Source organism: Anguilla anguilla, chromosome 11 (assembly GCF_013347855.1).
Source record: "Anguilla anguilla isolate fAngAng1 chromosome 11, fAngAng1.pri, whole genome shotgun sequence".
NCBI classification, from domain to species: Eukaryota; Metazoa; Chordata; class Actinopteri; order Anguilliformes; family Anguillidae; genus Anguilla; species Anguilla anguilla.
Window position 1 is genome coordinate 3,554,694 of NC_049211.1, and position 24,406 is coordinate 3,579,099.

The 24,406-nt window shown below is 42.3% G+C and overlaps 1 protein-coding gene across 5 annotated transcripts; it reads right to left on the bottom strand.

Annotated features, from left to right (window-relative positions):
- Positions 1-691: 691 nt before the first annotated feature.
- On the bottom strand, positions 692-18,777 carry irak1 (interleukin-1 receptor-associated kinase 1). Of its 5 annotated transcripts, XM_035383181.1 has the most exons (16): positions 17,047-18,374; positions 16,805-16,862; positions 14,767-14,934; positions 14,305-14,345; positions 13,614-13,704; positions 13,168-13,250; positions 12,743-12,934; positions 11,615-11,679; positions 9,719-9,833; positions 9,367-9,479; positions 8,848-9,055; positions 5,921-5,989; positions 4,858-5,082; positions 3,320-3,821; positions 2,916-3,035; positions 692-1,696 (listed from the first exon to the last, which is right to left on the bottom strand). In XM_035383181.1, exons 3-16 carry the CDS (start codon positions 14,861-14,863, stop codon positions 1,599-1,601), a joined length of 2,019 nt encoding a protein of 672 aa, XP_035239072.1. In that variant the 5' UTR covers positions 14,864-14,934; positions 16,805-16,862; positions 17,047-18,374; the 3' UTR covers positions 692-1,598. The 5 variants fall into 5 exon arrangements, with proteins under 5 accessions (XP_035239072.1, XP_035239070.1, XP_035239069.1 ...); XM_035383179.1 differs by lacking the exons at positions 16,805-16,862; positions 17,047-18,374 and adding an exon at positions 18,453-18,775 and having other exon boundaries at positions 13,617-13,704; XM_035383178.1 differs by lacking the exons at positions 16,805-16,862; positions 17,047-18,374 and adding an exon at positions 18,453-18,775.
- Between the last annotated feature and the right edge of the window lie 5,629 nt (positions 18,778-24,406).

The window sequence follows — 24,406 nt, forward strand, 5'->3', positions numbered from 1 at the left end:
AAATAAGCTCCCATTAATTGTTCATTAAAAAAAAAAAAAAAAAAAATATATATATATATATATATATATTCAAATGACCATTATGATATCCCCTCAATCTTTGTGATCAGAAAATAAGGACAAATCCAAATAATCTGCAAATCAGGTGCAATGTGCAATGCCAAGCGTTGGCTGGAGTGGTGTAAGACACCCTGCCATTGGTCTCTGGAGCAGTGGAAACGCGTTCTCTGGAGTGATGAATCACACTTCACTGTCTGGCAGTCTGATGGACGGATCTGGGCTTGGCGGAACACAAAGTGCCTGGAACTTTTGCAGATGTAGCGTATATATCAATTTTATTGGATTTCCCATGTTGCACTTTGATATCCTCCATCATCACCTGTTTCACACAACTGACCTTGCATGCCACTCAGGGGTGTTGCTTGGCAACATCTCTTCACTTACATGTCCAGGTAATAAAGTCTTCAGTCTAGGGATACTGTTGACCCCAAGAGCATAAAGGAACAGAGCAGAATCAGCAGAATGAAGACACTAAAGGAGATATCTAGAGAAACTACAATACTGCCTCTCTGTATGACAGTAGTCTAAGTTTCTGCAAACAACTGCTGTATAAAACAAGTTGCTAGCAGCTTTGAAGGGCTTTGTTGACATCCGTTAAACATCAGGGTCAGAGAATCAAACTTTTAAGCAGTAGAGCCAATCTTCACAGTGTTTTATTTTCCAATTAGTACCAACAATTATTGATATGACACCAGTAAAATTACAAAGCTATTCGAAATCACAAGTTGCAGAAACAGTTAACAGGGCATTGATTTTTCTTAAAATAAAATAAACATTATTATTATTATTATTATTTTAATATGAAACAGCATAACACCATAATGAAATGACACTAGTGAAAGCTCTCACGACATGAGAGTATCACAGTTGTTTCTGATTAACAGGACAACTGATATAAGTCTCACACTATTTCAGGGTTAAGGCATACATCTTAAATAAAAGTCAAAATCTTCCAAGCATAAAATACTGCATAAAAAAAAGAAAATGAATACAAGTCAGCCAGAGCAAAAAAAGAACATCAGAAATGCAAATAAATTACATAACAATTTCAATCTGTGGTTACGGTCAGTCAAAAGAGTACCTCCGTTTCTGGAAACCTCACATCCTGAGTCCATCATGCCATTCTCCTCCTAAATTAGAAAGTTGGCCCATAGTGATGGACTCATATGAACACACCAGCAGGTGCAGTGTGGGTCATGTGAAAATGGTTTTCGAAGCAGGCATACCCAATTTTTTGGTAACTAAATCACTGACGAAAATCGCACTGCACCATGTGAAATGATAACTTCCACAACTTTATGAAGGTTTGTAAACAAGTATCTGGTTTTGAGAACTTTGATTCTATCGTTTAAAGGTTTGAGTGCAAATTAAAGTAATGAAATGTCATTATTTTGTACTACTTTGACCTCAGTTAATGACTTCTTTTCACACGTTTATCTAAATCCCCTGAAGACCTCCCCTCACCCCCCATAACAAATTGTCTAACCCCTCCTCAGGAAAAACCCATTTTAAAAGGGGCCTCCACTGAAAAAAAAATTTCATGTTTTTTTGCTGTTGTTGGTGCCAAAGGCCTCCCCTGGACTGCACTCAAACTCGCTCTCCTCTGGTTCTTGACTTTTATTGCTTGCGTCGCCACCTATAAAAGGAAAATAAAACACGCTGTAAACAACAACAGAACGATAAGCCAGCTAACCAAGCCAATATCGCACTTCAAAAGGACAAAATACTGTGTGATATTTCTGCCTTCAGAAGTAGGCTTTGTCTACAGGACGTCCCAAGACGTTCATGTCCACCCGAACAGAGAGGACGCATACTTGCTTCAATAGGCCAACGCAGCATTTTTGGGTGAATATTTAAAACCATTTATTTTTTAATGCCATACTTTGTGACTACATTTCAATTTTAATGTATTGAATCACTACAAATACGTAATTATTTTCTAAATGAAATTCTTCACTAAAGTTCTACACAAAAAGTTCACCAAATTTCTCAGTGATTCATTTTAAATTAGGCAGTTATTTGTCTATCTATCAACTTACAAATTTTCTAAACAAACTATCACAATCACCTCCGGACCCAGAAAGCTCCTATTGAATGATCCCTACATGTGAATCATTTAAGGAATGCAGCATCACATTCTTGAGGAATTTTTGAATAATAAATTATCCACAGAGATGATCATTACTTAGATCAGAAAAACCGCAAGGAGCTCCTGAACATCTCAATACTATTGACTATTACTTTATAATGTAATGTGCAATTTTAATACATAATTATTGTACACAATGCAACAATGCAAATTGCAACAACTGAGTTTTTTTGGACCACTATACGACAGAAAGAGTGAGGACAAAGAGGACACGTCACACGAGCGTGTGCACTTAACCCGTTCAAGTGCAGGTTCAGTGTTCTGCAACTCCACTGCTTTCAGTTACCAGCAGTGATTGTGACATCAGCATTAGAATGTTCAGTTAAGAACATTCTAATCACATTCTTGTGGTCTTAATGTGGTTAGCTGGGCATACTGTATATCTGTGTGTGTGTGTGTGTGTGTGTGATGGGCATGTTGGACAAACTGAAATATGTCAATTGTAGAACTGAATAGAGGCCTTCAATGAAAAAACAGGGCAGTATTCATTTTTTTTAAAAAGCATGTTTTTCTTTTATAAATTTTACACTGGAGAATCCCCTAAATATTCTATCAATAGTTTCCTGGTAATGCGGTTGACAAAAAATTAATAAAATATTAGGTGCAAAATTATGCAAACAAAAGCGATAACTTCATGCCCTTGCCCTTTTCAGCAGCGATAACTTCTGCAGATAAATAATTTCTACCAGGGGAAAAAAAGGCTTACAAGACAAGTCGTCAGAAGAGAGGAGGGCCGAGATGGGGATCTTGCCCTCCTTGTACATCGCCATCTTCTGGACAAAACGCTGCTTGACAGCATTCATCACAATCTTGTCACTGGCCATGTCTGAAACAAAGCGACTGAAAATAAACTGGCCCTAAAAGTAGTTCATATATATGCATTCTCCGGCTGTTGAATCACCATGATTCATTTAACCCACTGAAGAACAAGTTTTTTGGAATGTTTTTTTTCCAACATTCTAAGTCAGTGTTCTAGCACTCCACTGCTTTCAGTCCCCAGTGGTGATTGTTACATCAGCATTAGAATGCTCAGTGAAGAACATTCTAATCGCATATTTGTGAAGGCACCGCTTTAAAGGGTTAAAGAGGGGAGTTTTTTTTTTTCCTTACCTGACTGAGAGCTGCTGTGTGACGTGTCAGTCTTTGCACCACCGCGTGAAGTGCCACTCTCCGCCGAGGAGCGCCCAGACAGAGAGCAGGACTGCAGTGCTCCACGGTAGTCCCCACTGGGGGGGCTGAGAACGGACGGGTCCGAAGAAAAATACCGCAAGTCTCCCAGACTGTCGTCGGACTCGCAGGGAGTCTGAGAGGAGGGGGGGTCCGGCCCCCAGGACCCCACGTGGGTCCCAGGCCGCTGCGAGCTCAGAGTCTGTGGAGGGGGCAGGCTGGAGAGGGAACTCACAGGGCAGTAGTATGTGTCCTCCTGAGGAACGAGCTTAGCCAGGCCATGCATGATGGAATCCAGCGATTGGAGGAGAGGGGCAGGGGGAGGGGCTGGGGAAGGGGCAGTGGGCGGGGACTGATCAAGGAGAGTAGACGAGGCCTCATGTGTGGAAAACTCCAGACTGGAGGACTGGAGGCGAGAGTGGAGGTCTTCTATAACTTTATACACCTGTGAGACAGAAATGAACAGACTCACTCTTCCTGAACAATACCCATAGCCTTAGACAAACAGTAGAGGAAACATAAATTTCTGTCTGCCCCTGAGCATCGTCTACATGGCCCACATTTAATTCCCTTTTCCAACTCAGAAAACAAAATCACACCCACAGCAGATAAACATACTAAAGTTAGAAATAATGAGACCAGTGCCCATATACACTACATGACCAGAAGTATCTGGACATCCCTTGGTCTGGGGCTGTTTTTCATGGTTTGGGCTAGGCCCCTTAGTTCCAGTGAAGGCAAATCTTAATGCAAAGTAATTCTAGAAGATACTTTGCGGCAACAGTTTAGGAAAGGCCCTTTCCTGTTTCAGCATGACAATGCCCCCCGGGCATACAGTGAGGTCCATGTAGAAATGGTTTTGTCAAGAACGGTGGGGAAGAACTTGACTGGCCTGCACAGAGCCCTGACCTCATCCAACACCTCTGGGGTCAATTGGAAAGCCAACTGCGAGCCAGGCCTAATTCCCCACTCAGTGCATGACCTTACTAATGCTCTTCTGGCTGAATTGAAGCAAATCCCTGCAGCAATGCTCCAACATCTAGTATAAAGCCTTCCCAGAAGATTGGAGGTTGTTATGGCAACAATTGTTGGACCAACCCCATACTAATGCCCATAATTCTGGATGAGATGTTGGATGTCAGGTGTCCACATACTTTTTGCCACGTAGTGTAGCACTTTCCATAAAAAAGACAGTTGAGGACTGTAGAAATTACATTTACATTACATTACAGCCATTTAGTAAAGGCTCTTATCCAGAGCGACTCACAAAACCTTCTCATAGCATTTACATTGCATCCATTTATACAGCTGGATATATGCTGAAGCAATGCAGGTTAAGTACCTTGCTCAAGGGTACAACGACAGTGTCCAACCTGGGAATCAAGCCTGCAACCTTTAGGTTACAAGACCAGCTCCTGACCCATTATACTACACTGCCTCTAGTGTAAACACTTCAGGCCCTTTGGGCATCTCCCACTCACATCTATCATAGGCGGTCGTTTCTTTTTCCTGCGATCCAGACAGCGACAGGCGAGCGAGGAGAGATCGAGGGACCACTGGGACGCTGCGGGGGCCAACTGGGGGTCCAGGTGCTTCTTCGATATGTGCTTGGCCGCGGATGACGGGAGACACCCCAGGGAAGACGCCGTACTTCCGCCTTCCTCTTCCTCCTCCTTCTCCTCCTCTCCCTCGCTAACGAGATCTTTCTGTGGGAAAGAGACGTGGCATCTACGTCAGAGCTTTTCTGGGCTGAACATGTTCTGTGAGCTGTATTCATCACTGCCATTTCTAATTGTGTCAATGTGTACATGTATGTTAATGTTATGCGCCACAGGTATCATGTGATGTGGCATTTATATGCGGAAGAGGAAGTGCACCGTATTGACCGGACATGGATCCAGTTTGGATTGAAACGTGATCTATCTGTTAGTAAATGGTGAAATGCAGCTTTTTCGCGTGGGATTTTTGTTCAATGCGACCATCTGTTTCACTATATATTACATTACAGGCATTTCGCAGATGCTCTTATCAAGGATGACTTACACAACTATTTTTTTTTTTTTTTTTTTTTTTACATTGCATCCATTTATACAGCTGGATATATACTGAAGCAATGCAGGTTATGCACCTTGCTCAGGGGTACAACAGCAGTGTCCTACCCGGGAATTGAACTTCGAAGGTTACATGACCAGTTCCTTACCCATTATATAATACTGCCTACTTTACATTGCATTAAGTGCACATGCAAATGTAGGCCAGCTATTGGCAGTGATAACCTCTGTCAGTGACTCCCTACCCATCTGACACAGCACAAATAACTTCCTGTGTTTCAGTCATGTGATCAGTTCTTCACAGCACATACAACTGTTCCTGTGTTTCAGTCATGTGATCAGTTCTTCACAGAACATACAACTCTTCCTGTGTTTCAGTCATGTGATCAGTTCTTCACAGCACAGATAACGCTTCCTGTGTTTCAGTCATGTGATCAGTTCTTCACAGCACATACAACTCTTCCTGTGTTTCAGTCATGTGATCAGCTCTTACCAGGTAAACCGTTCTGGATTGGCTGTCCGTTTCCAAGGCCCTGCGGCCCGTCAGCACTTCCAGGATGACCTGAAGGGTTAAAGACACACAAATCACACTGTTATTAATACAGCTTTGTGTGCAAAGCGGATATTAAAACCTTGCAACCCCAGGGCTCTATGTTAGCAGAATTTTTTGGCTGGACCGCAACAGCAGGGCCAGCCCTACAAACGCGAATGTCTGTGACTTAGTCACTGAGTGATGAAGTTACACCATTGGTCGGCCGAGTTATGAAGTTGCACCATTGGTCGGCCGGATGGAGTGTATTAGGTCCAGCCATAGGTTTTGACCTAGTCTTGTTTTCCAAAAAGCACATGTGCATCCTAAGTTTAAACATTTAGGGACACACTAATGCACCCCCCATTAGTAGACGTCCTCCTAAATTATTTTTTACAGGTATCACACATCAATTTTTCAGGAGCAAATGCTCCTAAAATGGAGGCACAGTAGAGTCACGTACAGCATGACAACGCTGTTTCACCAATTTACATCATCCAATAAACAGATTACATGAATCATCCATTCAGCAACGGTGTAAATTATTCATTAGCAAGAGAGTGCCAGATTCCGAACATCTGTTAGAGGGAAATACAGGCACAGGTAAATCTTCATCTGACACGGTTAATTCATCAGTGAATGCCAATAATGCAGGGCTGCTGGGTGGCTCATCCGGTTAAGGCACAGTTTCAATGGCATGAATGGGCCCCTGCGGTCCGGGTTCGAGCCTGGACCCTGCCAGAGCGGTCTGCTACCAGCAGCCCGGCAGAGCGAAACACAAAGTGACCCCTGACGGTCGACCGGGCGTTCGCTAAGTCCGCCTGTCAGGCTGCGTGCGGGACGTCTGCCTCCTACTTGTGTCTGTGCAAAGCCCACCTCACAGACCGCAGCGTAAACAGACGTGGCAGCGTCCATCATGGGCTCTGGAGGAGAGCTCACTGTATTTATCACCCCGTATCCCCTTATGACTGATGACTGGGCCAGGGCTACCAATTAACTATCAACAATTACACCAGTGTCATGTTACAAAGAAGCACGATGATTAGTGGTCTCAGCGCTATTCAACATCCAAAAGCTATGTCAATTTGTCACAAAGTACGAAACACCACTGATTTATTTTCCTTGCAAGCAGAAACGAATTGTGACACGCTGTTTTATTGTTTTTGGCTCTGCACCCCAGCAGCGTTGAACCTGAAATCAAATCGTGAATATGAGGCTAAAGTGCAGACCATCAGCTTTAATTCCAGCGCATTTACATCCATATCAGGTGAACCACGCAGGAATTACAGCCCTCTTCATAGACTGCTGCCCTTCCATTTTGAGGGGACCAAAGGTATTTGGACAGTTGGCTGCTCAGCTGTTTCTTGGCCAGTAGTGCGCTGTTGCATCATTGGTTTATGCACAGGAAAGCAAACAGAAGGTCTAGAGTTGATTGTACGTGTGGAGTTTGCATACGTCTGTTGCTGTTATCTCTCAACATGCTGTTATCTCTCAACATTCTAACATGAAAAATGATCTGCTAAATAGAGAAAAAGAAAAACCCCTTTTCAGCCATCCAACAGACCAAGAACGCTCCCCAGGATGCAGACAGAGATGTGTGATCAAGTACCATAAAGAGACAACTGCAGAAGCATAACCCCAAGAGGGTTCGCCACAAGATGCAAACTATTGTTATGCCTCAAGAACAGAATGGCAAAAAAAAAAAGTACATACAAAAAAAATGGTAGAATTCCATAGCAAAGTCTTATCGCCAGACCAGACGATTAAGAATTGGTTTGATTATTGATAATTAGCAGGTAAATAAATGTTTTACACGTTCTTAACTTTTGTGTGTAAGTGGCACCGCAGTGAAAAAGCTTGGAATTGTTCCACAGCGGATAAACCCTTTATTTTCTTCTCCTTCAACACGTTCAGTGTTCCGCCCCTTTAACGTAACACTATGACTTCTAACTTAGTGCATCCGGTCATCTTCTCCACATACAAGCCTTCACGGTACAGTAGTGGTATTGAAAGCCGACGTTTTCTGGATGTTTCAGCCTCCTGAACATTTTGGCTGAAACTGAGTGTGAGCCAAAGTCTGCTCACTTTGTTCCTGTCTGTCTGTCATTCCCAGAATGCATTGTGAAGATGGTAACACCATTCCACCCGATAACACAGCCAGCCCATCTGCTAGAAAGGTGTAAATCCAAATTCTGCACAGTCTGGCGCCCATCAGCTTAGCATACAAACAGTGATCAATCTACAGCTTCAGACCACCTCAGACTACACGTCACATTAAAATCGTTTAAGGTCGTCAGTGTCGCACTAGACGATTAGCTCCTGGAATGTCGTGGTCACCAGACAGGACACGCTAGACATTTGACACTCACGACCGCGGACGGGGGGGGGGGCGGGGCGGGGGGGGGGGGGGAGGAATCGGGAGGAATGAGCAGAAAGAAATTCTGACACGCTAGAGTTTCTGTCGAGGCGTCGTCAGGCGTCCCAGACGGAGCATCGTTTATCTTCCACCCCTACGCACTGTACGGGATAAAACGACCAACTGTCACCCCCGACACTCACTGTCACCCCCGACACTCAGTGTCATTCCCGACACTCACTGTCACCCCCGACACTCAGTGTCATTCCCGACGCCCGGCGCTGATCGGATCGGCCCATTATCGTGTAGTCTGGGGGGGCCGTTAGCTAAGAATGCGGAATCTGCGCATGCATCAGGTGATAGTGAATGACTTGAAACCACATCCAACAGCATTTTTAAAGTTATCTGTGTGTGTGTGTGTGTGCGCATGTCTGTATGTGTACGGGCGTGTGTGTATGTGTGTGTCTGCACGTGCATGTTTGTGTGCGCGTGTGTGTGTGTGCGCGCATGCCTGTCTGCGTGAGCACACACTCACCACTCCGAAGCTGTAGGTATCGATCTCCACTCCCAGCTCTCCTTTCTTCACGTACTCGTCGGGCAGGTACGCCAGCGTCCCGCGCACCGTCTTGGTCTGCGCCACGCTGGACGTCCTCCCCGCCGTCCTGCGGGGGCTCTGGTAGAAGCGAGCTAGCCCAAAGTCCCCCAGTTTGGGCTCAAGGTGGTCCCCCAGGAGAATGTTAGAGCTGAGGGAGGGCAGGAGAGGGTGAGATATGGTTTTGTACAGGAATCGCCCAGTCAGTGTACCCTTACTACAGACACCAAACAATGAGGCAATCAACAAGTACTTTAGCCTTATATTTAGACTTAATCTTATTTCTATAACTTTTCATTTAAATACGATTGCCAATGAGGTGAGACAGCTTGACTCATTTCAAGATTTGAAGTCTTATTCAAATACAGAAACATGGAAAATCCAGTCCGAAGAACAGGAAACCCAGTGCTCCAGTCCGAGGACCAGGGTGCAAACACGTCCTCCCCTTCGGTAAGGACTCACCTCTTCACATCGCCGTGGATGAGCGGCGGGCAACTCGAGTGCAGGAACTGGATGGCTCTCGCTGACCCAAGCAGTACACTAACACGCTCCGTCCAGGAGAGGGCAGCACTGCTCTGAAAAATCACATACCAGCAAAGGTATTTAATCACATACCGAGATATACTGACAAAATATGAATACCATTTTTTTATTTTTTTATTTACTCTCCAGGACCAGGATTGTGCACCACTGCTATACGAGGTCAAAATGATTGCGTGACGATATTTTCAGTTTTCAAAAGGCCACAACGCAGTTTCTGCGGTCACGACGACGTGCTGCACGACGCGCGTGGTGAGCCGAGCGGCTTGTTTACCGGGCCGTGGAGCCGCTCGTCCAGGCAGCCGTTGGACATGAACGGGTACAGCAAACAGTGCTCCCCTCCCCCCACGCAGTAACCCGCAAACTCCACAATGTTGGGGTGCCGGTACCTGCAGGGAAAAGAACGCAGTCCGTCAAACATAGCTTACATACTTGTCAAAGATTTTGCAGCATTGTATGGATCTTTACTACGGTATCGTTTCAGCAATACAGTAGGCCTAATTAATTTACTATGCAAGCGCATTAATTATTATTATGAATTAGCTATTGTAGTGTAGGCCTACGTATTTTAACAATATTGCCAAACGCTGCGAGAAACAAAATGTACGCAGATTCTGGAATGCGCCGGGATCAAGGATTCCTGTCCTTGTCAGTTGTTGCAATCAGATGTTTGACGGCCCCTGTCAACAGCGTTGCTAACCCGCACTCTTTCTTCCCCCAGTACGCTAACAGACGAGCCAAAACAAACTTTTAAAGAAATAAAAACGGACATACGGTAACCGCGTTTTATTATTTTAGTAAAGCAATTTGAGCATGCTCTGTTTCTAACAACCTTCTGCTAAAAGCCATAGAGCATTCTTTTTCGTGACTGAATGAAGATAAAATGCACCAGCCTATCAATGTATTTCACTCAAAGGCCGTTTGTTCCAAGCAGCTGGCAACTGCCCACTGATTTCTTGAAACTTGCATCTGTTAGCGTTGCTATAGTTGCGAATTACATTTCAGTCGTTTCCCATTTATTAATACATTTTGAAAAATGTATTTTTTTAAAACTCTGATTTCTCCCCCGTTCTCCATGATTTTCCACAACTTTTCTGAGACTGCTTCACGACTTCAGCCAATTTTTCCTGCGAGAAACACCCAGCCTTCGTCATTATTTCACCATCTTTAAAACTGTAAAGCTAGCGGCTCCCGTGTGGAAGATCTACCCAGCCAAGGAAATCATCCTCTGAGCAACGATTTATCCTCACACCCCAATTACAATCCAAACCACGACAGTAGCCAACCGTGGCTGGGAGTTTCGTGTGGCGAAACATAACCGGTCACGGTGTAGCATGGGCACAGTCGGGACTGATACTTGGCAGGTACTAATTTGGCAGATGAAAATGTGCAAATCAGCTTACAAACACAATTATGGGGGGGGGGGGGGGGGGAAAGACCAAAGCAAATGACAAAGGAAATTACAGGCAGCAGAACAGAAGATGGCGGTGCCAGGATAGAGAAGAGGGCAGGGCCAGGGTAGACAAGAGGGCGGGACCAGGGTAGAGAAGAGGGCGGGGCCAGTGTAATGAAGTGGGCGGGCTCAGGGTAGAGAAGTGGGCGGGCTCAGGGTAGATAAGAGGGCGGGGCCAGGGTAGAGAAGAGGGCGGGGCCAGTGTAGAGAAGAAGGTGGGGCCAGTGTAGAGAAGAGGGCAGGGCCAGGGTACAGAAGAGGGTGGGGCCAGAGTAGAGAAGAGAGTGGGGACATAGGCATGGGGCAGTTCCAGTCCTGGAGGGCCAGTGTGCTTTTGTTTCTACCAATTGCTCTGGCCAAATGAGCTAACAGCCCTTGGCCGTCATTCATGCGCCTATCAAGAAATGTAGCTATGCAAACGTTAAGGCTCATTACATAATGAGGGCCAGAAGTTGGCACGAAAAGCAGAAACAGATATGGCCCCCTCGTTTTCCACTTCCGCCTTCCTTTTTTGAAGTGAAACTTTTTTTTTTACGCACAGAGGCACCAAAGGTACAAAAGAAGACCCTGAAAAATCCCAAGTTAGAATAAGAGAGAAGTCGGAACAGAGACAAAATGTGTCACACGAACATGAAAAACCATTCAGTGAAACGTTAAATGAGGACAGAAGCGAAGAAAAATGGTCCTCCACCCCCAAACGACAGACAGCGCTCTTACTGCGAAAGCTTCTCCACCTCGGTCCGGAAGCTCTCCCTCATCAACGGCCAGTTCAGCCGCGAGTCCTGATGAACAATAAGATCAAACGTACGATTACTATTATTATTGTTATTATTATTATTACAGGCATTTAGCGGACGCTCTTATCCAGAGCGACTGACACAACTCATTACTCAGCAGGCCGGCGAGACACAACTCACATGAAAAAAGCCTGGCTCACAGCGCTTCTGTAACACTTTCAACCACACCGACAAGCAAACCTGAGACTTCAAGTAGCTACGCTGAACGCCTTGGGTACAACAAAGAAAAGTCTAGAAGAGACTCCTGCCAGAAGTGATGCGCATTTAACAGGAAACATAAGACACGCATAACATGCAATACTTATTATCGCTAGTGGTCCTGCAGTCCCACCTAGCCGCACCTCTAACACCAGGAATGGCCAGATCGTAGTGAACAAAACCAGAATTACAGCAATGACTTCAGGGGAAAAAAATATAAAAATTCCCAGATGGAATAGTGAATATGTAGTTTTGTGATGTAACGTACTGGCATGTTTCAGTGCTTAAATTAATCATCAAGCAGTTTATTTGAAGCGAATAAAATTCACCACTAATAAAGGTAAAACTTTAAATGGCAGGCCTCTCTGCTCTAGACCGCGGGTTTTCAACACGGGGGCAGTGGGCCCCTGGGGGGTCCTTGAAGGTACTGCAGGGGGTCCCAGGCTGGACCTGATCGGCCAGTGGTACCCAGCTCTGTTCCTGGAGATCTACCATCCTGTAGATTTTCATTTCAACCATAATTTGTAACACCTCATTCCACTAATTAGCAGCTCAATGAGATCTCTAGCTGTTGAATGAGGTGTGCTTTGTTACGGTTGGAGTGAAAACCTACGGGGATGGTAGATGTCCAGGAACAGGGTTGCTTACCACTGTGATAGGCAATGGCTATATACACATTTGGGAAAATATTTCAAAATATAAAGGCTTTTTGCATTTTTTAAAATGTAATCCTTTTTTATCTTATGATGGGGGCCCCTGGATGCATCTGAGCCTGGGTGAGGGATCCCTGGATCAGAAATAGCAGTACAGTTTATATTCCTGTACCATTATGTGATCTGCAGACCCTCACCTGCTTCAGCCTCTTCACAGCGTATTCAGTGTTCCTCAGGGTGGCCCGGTACACCCGACCAAACCCCCCCTCTCCGATCTGCAGTGCTTCCGTGAAATTGTTCGTCCCACACTGCACCTCTTCAAATGGCCAGCACATGGCATTGTGGGATTGGGGGATATTCTTGCCAGGTGTGTTGGACAAGCACGCAGACTGGAAGATAAAATTTCAGCAAGATTTTTTTTAAATTTATTGTTTCTATAACGTTCACTATGTGAATAAATGATAAGATTTTGTCGATAACTTGTATATCTTTGGAGTTCTAACCAACCATTACTCATTACAAATTTATAAATGTAAATTTAAAACCAAATATGAAACCAATATAAATTTATTTCGAGCTGATTTCACAGTAGCTTTCACAGTAATGCAGTGGAGGAAAATACCTGAGGAGCTGTGATGGATTCCATCTTCTCCCTGGACTCCAAACCCGAAGGAGGAGGGCCTGGTTTTGGCAAAGGCTTGGGTGCTTTAAAAAAAAAAAAAAGGGAGAGCAATGGATTCTTTATATTACATTACAGGCATTTAGCAGACGCTCTTATCCAGAGTGACTTACACACCTTTTCACATTGCATTTACATTGCATCCATTTATGCAGCTGGATATATACTGAAGCAATGCAGGTTAAGCACCTGACTCAGGGGTGCAAGGGACTCTCATCAAGCTCATTCAGGAAACAGAAAATATGTTCCGTCTGCCACTCCAGATAACACCTTCAAATACCACCCAACGGCACTCTGTACAAGTTAACCATGGAAATACCTTGAGTCAAGCAATGGCTAAATAGCTAGCTAGCTCTGCTACATGGTGAAAACACGGTCTGCAGACGCACTACCTCTTTCGATGAATGGCCTGGTTTCCTGATTATCCTCCAGGTTTTCTTTTGACGGCGAAGGGGGAAAACTCTTACAAGATATGTGCACCTAGAATGGCAGACAAGGTGAATAGTCCTACAAGTTACCCACAATTATACTGAGAAAAAAAGGCACTTGCTAGACTAGAGAAGGTAAACTAGTAAACCACAAAAAAGCTGAATGTATAACATTGCAATCACATGACCGACGAGACATTCAATCTGAAACGAGACCAAATTTGCAAGGTTTTAACACTTCAAGTTCAGATATTTGAACATCAAATTTTCTTGTTTTTTTCTTCTAATATTTTTCCACACATTTCTTGATCACAAAAAATGGTGGTCTTTGCGGCAATATATGAAGTATATTAAAGTAGCCAAAGGGACCTTTTTCTCCTTGATGTGTGCAATTCTCCATGAATATTTTGTGAACAATATGTTCAACTAGTAAAGCTACTGGCTGTAAAATAACATTTTATGGATAAACAAAAAAAAAAAACGGAATAAGTTTTATATGATGTTTTGATAGGCTGGCCTTCATAATTAGTTATAATATGTACTATGCACACATCACATATACATTAGCTTATAGCATACTTATAGCATCATTATTACAAGAATGAAGATATTTATACCAAACACTTCTGTTCAATTTTTAACTCAAACTTACGTTGTTACTTGCCATCTCTGGAGAGGGGCGTACAGGACTCCCTAGACCAAAAAAAAAAAATTTATATTACATTTTTTCCAAGAACATGGCCAAGACATTTTTGTAAATGTAACTGGCAGTTTCAGCAGTAGCACAGAGTGGATTTTATTTGTCACAAAGACTTGATGGGCCAATTGGTCACCGCCTCGGTGTAGAAACTACACTTGTGTTTCAGCTCCATATCCACCCTTTAAAGTGTGAGGTCACAAACATGTGATTAGAATGTTCTTAACTGAACATACTAATGGTGATGTCACAATCACTACTGGTAACTGAAAGCAGTGGAGTTCTAGAACACCGACTTAAGAGTTTCTTTGGGGGGAGAAAAAAAAAACATTCCAAAAAAATCTGAAGGGTCAGTACAGCCGACAGCACCCCTCCCCCCTCCCCCCCCGCCCCCGAGCCTAGTAATGCGCGACTCACAGCGGAGGATGATGTCTCGAGCTCTCAGCAGCTGGAGCTCGGCGAGGAGGCTCAGCAGCTCCCCGACCGTGCCGTTCCGGTCGCCCCACAGCTGCATCACCACGTCCGTCCGCCGCTCCTTCCGCGCCGACTGACGCAGGTCCGTCTGGTCCCTGACCACGCGGGAGGCTGGGAAAAAAAACGCGTCGCGCAGAGAAGAGACCCTTCAGTGTCGGGACACAACTGAGTCCCACGCCACAGGAAGAGCACATGGAAGAATCTGACATGGAGGGATCAGTTCAGGGACACGTTGTGGAAGCACTGGAGCCAACATGGCGGTCATCAAATCATTCAATCCAACACGTCACCAATCAATGGCTCTTTCTGCAATCAGTTTAAAAACCTAGTAAATCACTATTTAGCAATTGCCTACGAGTCACTCCTTAATCTATTAACCCAGTGTCCCTATAGTCCGGGGCACAGAGTGGCACATGACGTATTACAGCAGCACTGATGGAGACAGAGACACACTGACAGATGGTGTGAGAAAGCAATTGGCTGTCTGGCCAGCCTAATAAGCTGTGATCAACACACTCGACGAGCAGCCAAGCTGAGACAGCACCACAAGGGACTCTGGATAAAATTAGACCGAATGGGATAAAATACAGAAATAAATAAAATTAAATAATTAGTAGCCCAGCCAGAAGCCGTGCACTCTTCGCACGACAACCTTGCTGAAGCTGAATAGGTATGCGCATTGGTTGCTGTTAGGACGTGGGACATTCTGGGCAAACTAAGACACAGGTGTTGTTGAGCCAGTAGGGGGCACTCTTCCCTCCACACCAAACAGAGGCACAATAATGCCCCAGCCACATTAATGGGGCCATTGTGCATGCACTGGATGAGACCTTCGGCGGCAGCCCCCTGACTCATTGTGGTCACTACCCTGGAACTTCCACCACAAAACAACACTAACCTCATTTAACAGATCAAAGTCTCTCTCGGTGGCAGGCCAAAGCAATCTCTGCATAGAAATATCAGTCAGCAGCAGAAGGCCCAGATTTGGTCGAGGTAGGCTACACGTCATAACGCCACCTCTACCCTTTCCCATTTTTTAAGAACAACAATGGGTGGGTAATGTGAACTTGGAGATACTACCGTCACTAGGTGAAAGCGGGCGTTGACCAATTCCTTCCTGCGCCAAGGCCGAACCCTCGCAATTTTTCACATGACAGCAAAGCGCCATTTTCTTCTCAGTATAACTTAAGCGTGAAAGGAAACGGAACTTAACGCCACAAGCATGCGATTTTCTCTCTTTAGCGGCCAGACAAGCGGCTGCACGACCCAGTAGTAACGCTCAGCCCGTCCGTTTGTATTCCGCAGAATTTAACAAATTAAATCTGTAACTGCCGTTGTCTGATGCCCCACCCCACAGTCTATGAGCACCCGCCCCGTAGCAGTCTTTAATAAAGCAGGTACCATGCGCAGTAGTGTGGGGCTCTGCACTCACTACAGGTAGGGAGCACTTCAATCGGGGGGACAGCGACTCCCCCAGAAATAAAAGAAAAAACACCAGGGTGGAATTCCCCTTTAAAGATTCCAAGAAACAGGGATGTTATAACAGTGTCCAGGAAAACCAAAAAAAAAAAAAATTCCCAGGAAAACTGGCTTTTCTACATCTGCTCTTAGCACCTCCCACATCTGACTAACTACACAATTCCCAGCATTCCCTGCTACCGAAGATGCCCCAGGTCCTCACTGTTCTCACGGCTGATCCATGTGATGAAATATTAAACATTTTTAAAAACCAAGGAAATTAACAGAATTAACTCCCAAGGGAAAATTCTTAAGTGAAAACATACTGGTTTAGTTCCAACACTCAATTATATTGAGTGAGAATAAAGATACTCCTCAAATGACAGTTCAACCAACACTATAAAGACCAGCTATGCCTGCGTTGGCTGCCACTTTTGATAGTATCAAATTGTGACAGCAATTTTGTGACACCCCAGAAACTTTCAGACAAATAATTCTGTTCATAGAAGGGAACCCATTTTACCTTCAGTTGTTCTGCTATTCCAATCATCTTCCCCAAAGAGAGCAGCAGCACTCACTCACTGATGGACATTTTGGGAAATAATTAGGATCTCAAACTATTATAGCAATTAATCAGTGGTAAAAAAAAAAAATTTTTTTAATTGTAGCTGATTAATTTGGCTAATTAGAATAGATTTGTCGTTACAGCCACAATCTTAATTCTTATAAGCATTAAAGCTTAGGGGGAAGAGGGGGTCCACACACCAGACAAAATGTAGCAACACGTAGGAGGTAGTACAATCAAGGAGCTGGACTTGGAACTGTGAGACTGCAGGTTCGATTCCTAAATGGGTCACTGCTGTCTGGAACATGGTGTTTGCCAAACACCTACAACATTTTAGCAGGAGGTAGACAACCATTTACTGAGGCAATGCATGATAAAACACTGAGCTCAAGAGTACAACGGTAGTACTGTACAACAGCAATACTCCTCCTGGGAATCAAAGTTTTCATAATTACAAGCCCAGTTCCCAAAACCATTACACTACAAGCAAGTTGGCAAGGCAAGTTGTGTAGCTATGTCATTCCAGATAAGAGTGTCAGCTAAAATGTCTTGCTGAAGTAAATTTTACTCACTGTCACTGTAACGTGTTACTAATCGTATAACACAACGCTGTGGAATCATATGCTACTTCTTATTCAGCATTACATTTCAGTTACATACTATATGGTAGCATATTGTACTTTTAATTTTTAAGAACTTTTTAAGTAGAGAACGCGCCTCCATACACCAGCGATTAAAGACGCTCAACCCATACAGATTTGTGAAGTCTGAACAGGTCCGGAGGGTAAATAACCAGGATCCTCGGACAGTAGGCCAAAGTAACAAACAAAACAGATTAACAAAACTCCAAAGCTAGATGACAACAGCATTTAGGCTACATGAGGCACACGTCAATCCCCCTCTATTACACCAAAAACAACAACAAGTATTTGGTTTTCATTAACTGAAGGCATTAAACCTATGTTTGTTTGGAAGCGTCGTGAATTCTGAATAAACGCCGTACTCATGTTTTGGTCTAAAATTACGAAAATTTGACCGGTTCAGCCAACATTAACTTTTTTGTAATTCCCACTTTTCTGTCCCATGATTAGGCTATTCAACGAATGCAGTTCCAATAGTTCTATCTTAAGCTAGTCAGTTTCGAATTAAGTTTGTAGCTAACTCGCTTGCGCTGCTTGACGCAAAGTGTTATCTAGCTATAAGGTGGCTAATACTTGTAAACAATTAACATTATGATTCTTAGCTAGACTAGCCTATTCCATTAGAAGCACAACAGATTAGCGAATAATCATAATATTGATTATATCCGGTAGCTAGCTAGCTCTAGCTAGGTACATTCACACTACACAGCACGTCGTGCACGTCAACGTCTATCTCAGTGTATGTCAGTCTAGCTAAAGCTAACAACGTAGCCCAGCTACCTAGCTAAATACATTTCGAGAAACTCAATTTGTCAACCCAACTTCTAAGGACAATTGAGGTAAAGACAGCCAGCTAAGGTCAACTACTATGCTTGAGAATCGAACCGAACCCAACGAACATAGCTAGGGATGAAAATTTTTAATATTAATTAGACAACTAGCTGGTCTACTAGGTACATACTCACCGAATCTGTCCCAGTCACTGTTCGGGAGGCAGTCCATAACTTTGTTAAATTCGTATAAGATCGCAGGGGGCAATTTGTACAAGTATTCATTTTCGATATTCCAGTCCGACATGTTAAAAAGAGCAACATGTGTATTTTTTTTATCCAGTTTTCTGCCGAAGTGTACTGAATACTACAAGGAGTGATATGTCATGGAACATTATCGCAGCGGATGACTTCACGCCATCTGCTAAAAACATTCAGTTTTAACAGCAGTTATTGCCTGTACCCACTTCCTTTTTTACCATTAGCCAGACAAGCACGGACCTTCTCTCTTTCTCGGAAACTCCCACTTGCGTGGGCGTGCCCATGAGGCGAACACGAGAGTTTTTTTTCTTCAAAATACTATGGCTAGTGAAGTGGGCAACTATGCCAATATGTGATTCTGGTTTTGATGCCAAATTTTAGCCGAAAAGCTGCAAACTGTAAAATAGGTGATCGTTAAATTTACATCTCCCCTGGTTAGTATTTTAGGGCTTTCAGTCTAACTGTATTTTTCATTTTGTGCAAAATATAGCCTTTCATAGTAATTTATTATGAATAATGTCTTCCCTCATAGTAACGTATATAAAAACTTGCTTGTATGTTGGATAGTCTGACGCAAAAATGCAGTTAAATTAGAGATGGTGCCTAATGCACCTTCACTATTCATTTCAAAAACACCTAATTAGTACTGCATGTCTGTAAACTTTTTTTCTCATATGGTGTGTCTTAGGGGTGTCGTAGGGGTTTTGTTATTTATATGGATTGGATTTGCCAGCTGTTTGCCAGTTGAACTACTTAAGAGGCTCTACACATCTATTTTTGAATGAAAACAGGTTTCAGGTTCAAGAGCCAATGTATGCCTAGACTAAGAAAGCAAGCATAAAACAGGTGCATAACTAACTGTTAGAAGGTTGTGTTACTGTGCACATACAACAAAATACAGAGTCCATGAATGTTGACCTGAACAAGAGCATTTGTTACATCACTAACTGTGCACCATTAATCAAAAGCACAAAGCACTAAAGTAATTCACAGCATAAAGGGGGAAAAAATCATTCAATGGATATATTGCAATAGATATAACAGTTTTCTCTGATTTCATGGCTTTGCAAATAACCATTGTTTTGCTTTTATCATTTGGTTGTAAATATTAGATCAAATATGAATAAACCCGGTATTCAGACACAGACTCCTGACAACTGAGTTTCTCATCACTGATCAATAAAATCCTCCAGTCTGAGACAGCAGGCAAGACCTTTAATTAATATGTCAAATTTTTATATGGCGAAGGATTCCGTTCGGCGGTCAGACTGCATCATTTAGGTTATTACAATAGGCTAAATGTAAAAACGTGAAGAACGTAGAGCATGGCACAGTCACTGCTTCTCGTCTGAAGAAGCTTGAATGCCTGTTTTATTTGAGCACGGCACTATCAGTTGAATCACCCTGAATGAATTTTTTTGGAGGAGCGTGAAGATGAGTCTGCTAAAATCGCTCAACCTCATCTCCTTTCTCTGACAAAATTTCAATTTCAACAGCGATGACTTGGCAGAAGGTAGAGAAACACTGCGGTCGCGGTGGCTGGAAAGTTGTCAAAGCAAACCATTGAGTCTGTGATGGCGCAGGAGCAATTCCCGGGATATCCATATGAAATTTCAGTTTCATTTTCGAACGACCGCGAATTTAAAGACTGTAACATGTCATAATAAAATACTCTAAACATTACAAGTCACATTCTAATGTGAGGTCCACAGTTATTTTGTCCTATTCTATTCTATTACCTAATATAATCTCCACAATTGTGCACAACACAAAGAATGAAGTCAGAAGAAATATGATAATGTATTAGCCAACACTATAAGCTGTAAGTATGAATGAGTGTGCTTTCAGGTGTATATAGATGTATATCAGAGTGGAAATGACAGAACAACATTCATATGATTCAAAAGTTCCAGAGCAACTGGCTTAAAACCAAGAATGAGACATTTGGTATTTTTGGATTATGCAATATTGCAATCACATGTTGACTCACCAGCCTTGTTTTTCATCCTCAAACCCTCCACAGTTTTGAAATGTAAAATAATGATAAATATTCCATTCAAATGATAGAAAATATATCTGCTCTCATGTGTTCCTATAATGAATCAGATCACAGCAGTAGTCAAAACAACTTTCCAAACTTATCTGTGAATGAGCAGGGAACTTTTCGGTCTGTTTGAACACTAAATTACTAATTTGAGGTTGACATGAAAAACCAGGCTGGGATGCTGCGTTTAACTTGTTTGAACGTGAAGTTCTCTGCACCACTTCCGGTTGGTTGAAACCTGTGATTATCAATCACGTCTGAAGGTCCAGAGGCATGAACATTATGTTAAGAGTGTATTAAATGTATACACATACACACACACACACACGTACACTGTTACATATACTACAATAATATAAAATTAACAATTCATAACTTGTTTCTTAGGGAGGAAATACGCCCTGCACACAGTGATGTAATGACTCTGACATGAACATTTGAAGGCATTATAAAACCCACAGATGTTCAATACTAAGGTTTTCCATTCAGCATCTCAGGTCCTTGCATTCGATATGCCCTTCATGTTGGAAAAGAATTTTCAAACACAACTTTTCAAAGTTCTACAGCCAGAAGTGTAATTCTAAATTTTTAAAAATTGTCATTGTGAAAGGTATCTGCAATTTTCAGAAGCACAGACATCCAGTATAGTAACAAGCCATTATGACCACAAGTACTGCACATACAGCTTATTATACTACAAGAATGGTGATACTATCATGAATCTCTTACCAATAACAAATACGTTAATTCCCTGTTGCAGTGAACTGAAATGCACTCTTACTCTTTTCAGCTGAAACCACTGAATGGTTGTTGTTTTTTTTTACCAACAGTACTGTGGAAATATCCAGCAGGCAAATTCAGTTATTTGAAGTTAAAAAAAAATTTCAGCTCCAAATGACATATGCCATGGGAATCTTGTTCCTGCTAGTTCATTAATATAAATATTTATATTAAATTAAATTTGTAACAGTGATGTAGAATGTTTGTGGTTTGTTATGTTTTTATGATAAAAATGGACACACTATTATTTTCAGATTGTTAGGAATCAACTAAAAAAACAAAAGAAAATTCCACCCCAAATAAGATCCTAATTAAGCCATGTGTATCTTCCTAACCCAATGAATGACAAATTAGAATGTTTCTAAAATATTATTTCCTTTCTTTGGATTTTATTAATTTGAGACGCATCAAAATTGGTATGAATTCTTTTTTACCGGCATGGAGAAGGCACCTGTTTCACACAACCTTTAAGTGCTTCTTTGATAAACATTCATTTTTCTTATCACAGAGTGGTAACCATGTCTCATAGTGTTATCAATATGTTTATGGGGGTTAGTTCAATGAAAATCAAACATTTCTTACCTTACAGTTCAAATATGTAAAACAGAGAAGTCTGAGGAGAATAGTGGAAGAAGATGGACCGTGTTCCCTGCTGTTTTTTTCTCTGCCAACTACACTGGTTTTATACAGTTAATCAGTCAGCTGCAATTACCTGCCTTGCTTCTGAAGCATTTTTTACTCACCTCAATAAAAGTGTATCCAATCTTCAGCTTTTACAGTTGGCATACTCTGTACAAATTCTGGGCAGAACAGATGACAGAATTTGATTGGTCAACCAGCTTTGATTGTGTGAGTCACTCATCAGCATCTTTTTTTTTGTGTAGAAAATGTTGCTCAATTTCATAAACATACCATCCATGTTCATTTTTATAATTTTTCTTTTTTTACAGGTGTCTGCTAAAGACTGTAGCCAGGGTGTGTTATTGGAGCAGTAACCCAAGCAATTCCAGCCCACCCTACCCCACACCAAGAGAACAAAAGTCACTCATACCCACAAATTAAGGTGTGGTTTTCATTTCATATGGGGAAAAAAAAAAATTTACTTTATTTTATTTTATTTTTTGAAAGACTGTTTTTATAATTAAAAATTTACAATCTAAAATATAATAAAATATAAAATTCTAAATTTTCAACAGCATTTTGTAAATATTTTTAATTGTTCTCTATGTTTATATGTTTTTACATTTTTATGTTTGAATTTTTATTGCTGTTTAGGTACCAATGAGAAAACCTGTGATCAATTTGCTAAAAAGGCAAACTCATGGTAAGTCATTACTGATTCAGTTTCACCTTCATGCATCCTGAAGAAAGCTCACCAGCAGAACAGAAAACTAGTCACTGTAGTTTCCATCTCACCACTGATGTCCTCACAGTTGCTTCTGAGGCGTGTGTGTGTGCGTGTGCATGTGTGTGTGAGAGAAATTCATTTGTTAAAGCAAAAAAAAAAGTCAGGAGGAAGACTTTTCCCACCCCAACTGGATTGTACTTGCGGTGGAAAACAGAATTTGATTAGTAATAAACAAAACATTGTGGAAACTTCACAGATAAAGTGAGATAAATAAATGGTGATATTAATAACATGCAAGTCAATGAATGGTGATGGTGAGGAGCTGAACATAAAAGTGCAAGGCCGGTCCCTATGAGATTGAAATTGTGGGTGGGGGACAGTACCTTGGGAAAAATACTTCACTGAGATTGCTCTAAGAAAACGCCAGCATTGTGAATAGCTTGTATAATGTGAAAAATGCTGAAATTGTAAGCCAAGCAGAATTACTGTTCCAGCTAAGCAGGCAGATGACCTTAACCTAGATAATGTTCATTTATGCGATAGATTGACAGGTTAAAAAAAAGAGGTGCCAGTGTAGTGGTGCTTCTCCCGATACTGTCTGCCATTCTCCCTGTTGAGAATTACCAGGTAAAATAATTCATAATTACTTCACTACAAGGCCTAATAGACATTACAATTACTGAATGGGCATACTGAATTTCCATGTATGTCTACAACAGTGGTAACCAACCTTGTTCCTGGAGATCTACCATCCTGTAGGTTTCCATTCTACCCCTAACAAAGCACACCTTATTCAACAGCTAGATATCTTGTATCTACTAATTAGTAGAGTCCGGTTTGGCAAATTAGGGTTGAAATGAAAACCTACAGGATGGTAGATCTCCAGTAACAGGGTTGGGCAGCCCTGCTGTAGCTGTTGAATTAGGTGTGCTTTGTTAGGTTTGGAGTGAAAACCTACAGGGTGGTAGATCTCCAGGAACAGGGTTGGTTACCACTGGTATACAATGTGAGGTCTGGAGAAGTAGAGCGAGTGTTAAATTCAGACATACTAATTTACAGAACAAGAACGGGTAAGAAATGGATTTATTAACACAACACTGATTCTAACTTTTTTGGTACAGACTTTAGTCATGGATTGAGGGGCATAACATGGGGGGTTTGATTTCAAGACATTCCAGAGACATGGCAACGTTTAAAAAAAAAAAAAAAAAGTAAAGAGGAAGACGGTAAGAAAGAACCAATCACAGTACGGATCACTCAAGTTATACTCAGATCACTGGGCTATAGCTGCTTAATCCATTCAGTCCTGAAAGGCTGCTGTCAGAAAGTCTGTGTGTATTCTGCTGTTCTGCTGAATTAATTCACATGCGGTTTGTAAGGACACGCTCACTGAAGACTGTTTCACGAGAGGCGCTAAATGCTCGGAAACGCATTCCGTACGCTAAAGCCTAAATCTGGAGGTATTTATTTTTGCTTGCTTAGGATTATACAGTAAAAAAAAGGTAATTATTTAATGTCTGTTGAAATAATTTGGATGTTGTCACATCAAATGTAATATGAGTTAATGGGTCCCTTTAAACACACACACGCACGTGTACACACACGCGCGCGCACACACACACACACACACTCATACACACCCTATGAGTCCCTTTAAAGCTGTGTGGTGAGAGATCCCTCCCATGGTAACATGAACATGTGTGATAAAACATGAAA